This window comes from Phaethon lepturus, unplaced genomic scaffold (genome assembly GCF_000687285.1).
Source record: "Phaethon lepturus isolate BGI_N335 unplaced genomic scaffold, ASM68728v1 scaffold38697, whole genome shotgun sequence".
Classification (NCBI taxonomy): domain Eukaryota; kingdom Metazoa; phylum Chordata; class Aves; order Phaethontiformes; family Phaethontidae; genus Phaethon; species Phaethon lepturus.
The window spans coordinates 1-2,328 of record NW_010554727.1 but is presented as its reverse complement, the minus strand read 5'-3'; the positions used below and the strand labels follow the sequence as shown (position 1 = coordinate 2,328).

Here is a 2,328-nt window from a genome sequence, read left to right as displayed (position 1 = left end):
CAAGGGGCGAGCTCACCTCCCCACCCCCCACCCCCCGGCGGTGAGTTTCCTCCCTTGCGCACCTCGCCGGCTAACGCGCCTGCGGAATTTCTTCCTATATCCATATCCCCGCCGGTTCCTGCTCCCTTCCTCCTTCTCCTCCTCCTCCTCCGCCAGCCCCTCCTTGCCCGCTCGGGGTGTGAGGCCATGGGGAGGGCCGAGCAGCAATTCATCTTGATTTGTTTCAATTGTCCGGCGATGGCAAAGTTATAATCCTGTATAATTTCACGAACAAGCAGGTTGAGAACGAACGGGTCGATATTATTTAAAAGCAAACACGCCGAGAGCACGACCTTTCCCTTCAACGACGTGTTGCAGCACGAAGTCGCAGGAAACTCGGGGCTAACCTCTCAACCCGCCGGGTTGCGGTGATTTTGGGCTGCTCTTTGTTTCCCTTCAAGTCTGAAAGGGGGATTTGGAAATAGAAATATAATATTACGTGAAGGATCTCCCCGCTGAAGGGAGAAGGTGAACGCAACGGGCGGCAAAGGGGACAGATTATTTTGAACAGGAGCGGTTTTTTGCCAACTGTTTTTTCTTTTCCTCTTTTTTTTTTCCCCCCCTCTCCCCTCCCACCCCCTCTTTAATGTAATAAAAGCTTCCTTCACAGCGGGAGAAATTTATGTTCGAGATACAGCGACTTTGTGGCTGGTAATTCTCGAGGCCAACGATGTCAAATAATCCATTTTTTCGGGGCTGTGCGGGGGAAATAAAAGGAATCCTGCTGCATGGAAGGCAGCACGCCCAAGCTCCGCGTTTCTCAACGTTAGCGCGAGCGGTGTTGTTTTTTGGGGGGTTTTTTAACGCAAAAAAAATGCCAGCATTTACTTGCATTGCAATAAAAAGTACTGCCCTGTGTTTCCAGAGAACGAGATCCAGTGTCAGCAGTCAATCACTGCAGCCCTGTTACCGCTGTGCAGCTTGGCTCAGTAAATAAAAATCCAGACAAAAGTGTATGCTGTATATTTTACTCCCATGAAATAAAACACATTTTTTTTCATGTTTGCTGAAAAGTAAAACAGTAATATCGTACGAAATGTTATACACAGGGCATGTTTTACATTGCAATATCAGAAACATCATTGCATCCACCAGAGGTACTATTCTAAAACTGATATTCACACAATGGGTTTTTTTTTTTAATAATTATATGTTAGAAACATACAGTGTCGCATTTAGTATATACATTCCCTTGCTCGCAAGCGAAAAAATCCTAATCGCTTCTGTGTAACATGCTTTATTTTAAAGCCTAACCTTTTAAAAACACTGTTGTGATATTACTAACAACTGCTTTTATAAAATTAATTTGACATTTCGATATATATACATCCTTTCAGTCATTTTTATGTTAACAATGCTAAACTTAAAAAATAACAAGCTTATAGTAACATTAAAATGTCATATCATATCCAGTCAAACATTTGTCCATATATATATATATATGTCCTTGTAACTGCTGAAATACTCTTAGTGAAAGAAAGATCTCAGAATCTGTAGGAGGTCCTTTGAAAACAAAGGAACTATCTTATTTCAGTGGTTTCCTCCTTTTTTTTCCTCCTCTCTCTCTTTTTCCCCCTCTCTCCCTCTCTGTGCCTCTGCCTGATTTTTCCTGCTTTCTTTCTCTCTAGTGCCCATTACTTTCTAGTGTAATTCTCAGTCTCTGCGGGAAGTGGGGAGGGATTCCCATGCAGTGTTTCCTACTCGGGTGTCTCACACGGGTCTGTCCACCGCATACTGGCAAGCGCTCAGGTTGGAAGCGGGGTTCTGCACACTGGCATAGCCAAAACTGGAGTGCTGCTTGGCTTTAAGTCTCAGACTCGCCAAGCTCGAGTTACATGTGTCCCTATAAACATACGGAGGTGTTGGAGGAGCATAAGGACAGGCTGGCGTCGGCACCGCAGAATTCAGGGAGGGATTGCTCAAGTTGTTCAAGTTATTCAGGCTGTTGAGGCTGGAGCCAGGGACCCCGGTGACCGCAGAGGGCACCATGCTTGAAGACATACTCATGGAGGAGATGGAGTTTGGAGGGGAGAACATGCTCTGAGAAGACAGAGGGTTGACATTCATGGAGTTGAAGAAAGGAAAACTTTTGGTGGAGAGGGAAGCAGACGTCAGCCCCTTGGCTGCCCAGTTGTTGTACGAGTAGCCGGGGTACATGTCGTCGTAGGGCTGCATGAGGCCGTTAAACTGTGGACCGAAGCCGTTTTTGCAAAGCTCGGCTTGCTGGTTCCTTTCTCTCTTTCTCCATTTGGCTCTGCGGTTCTTGAACCAAACCTTTGGAAGCGGGGG

General features: G+C 46.0%; 1 protein-coding gene across 1 annotated transcript; it reads right to left on the bottom strand.

The window, feature by feature from the left end:
- Nucleotides 1-1,749: 1,749 nt before the first annotated feature.
- Nucleotides 1,750-2,310, bottom strand: LOC104613951 (pituitary homeobox 2; the record flags this gene model as incomplete). Its single annotated transcript, XM_010291945.1, has 1 exon — nt 1,750-2,310. A coding segment is annotated over one exon (561 nt), but the record flags the coding sequence as incomplete, so codon positions are not given.
- Between the last annotated feature and the right edge of the window lie 18 nt (nt 2,311-2,328).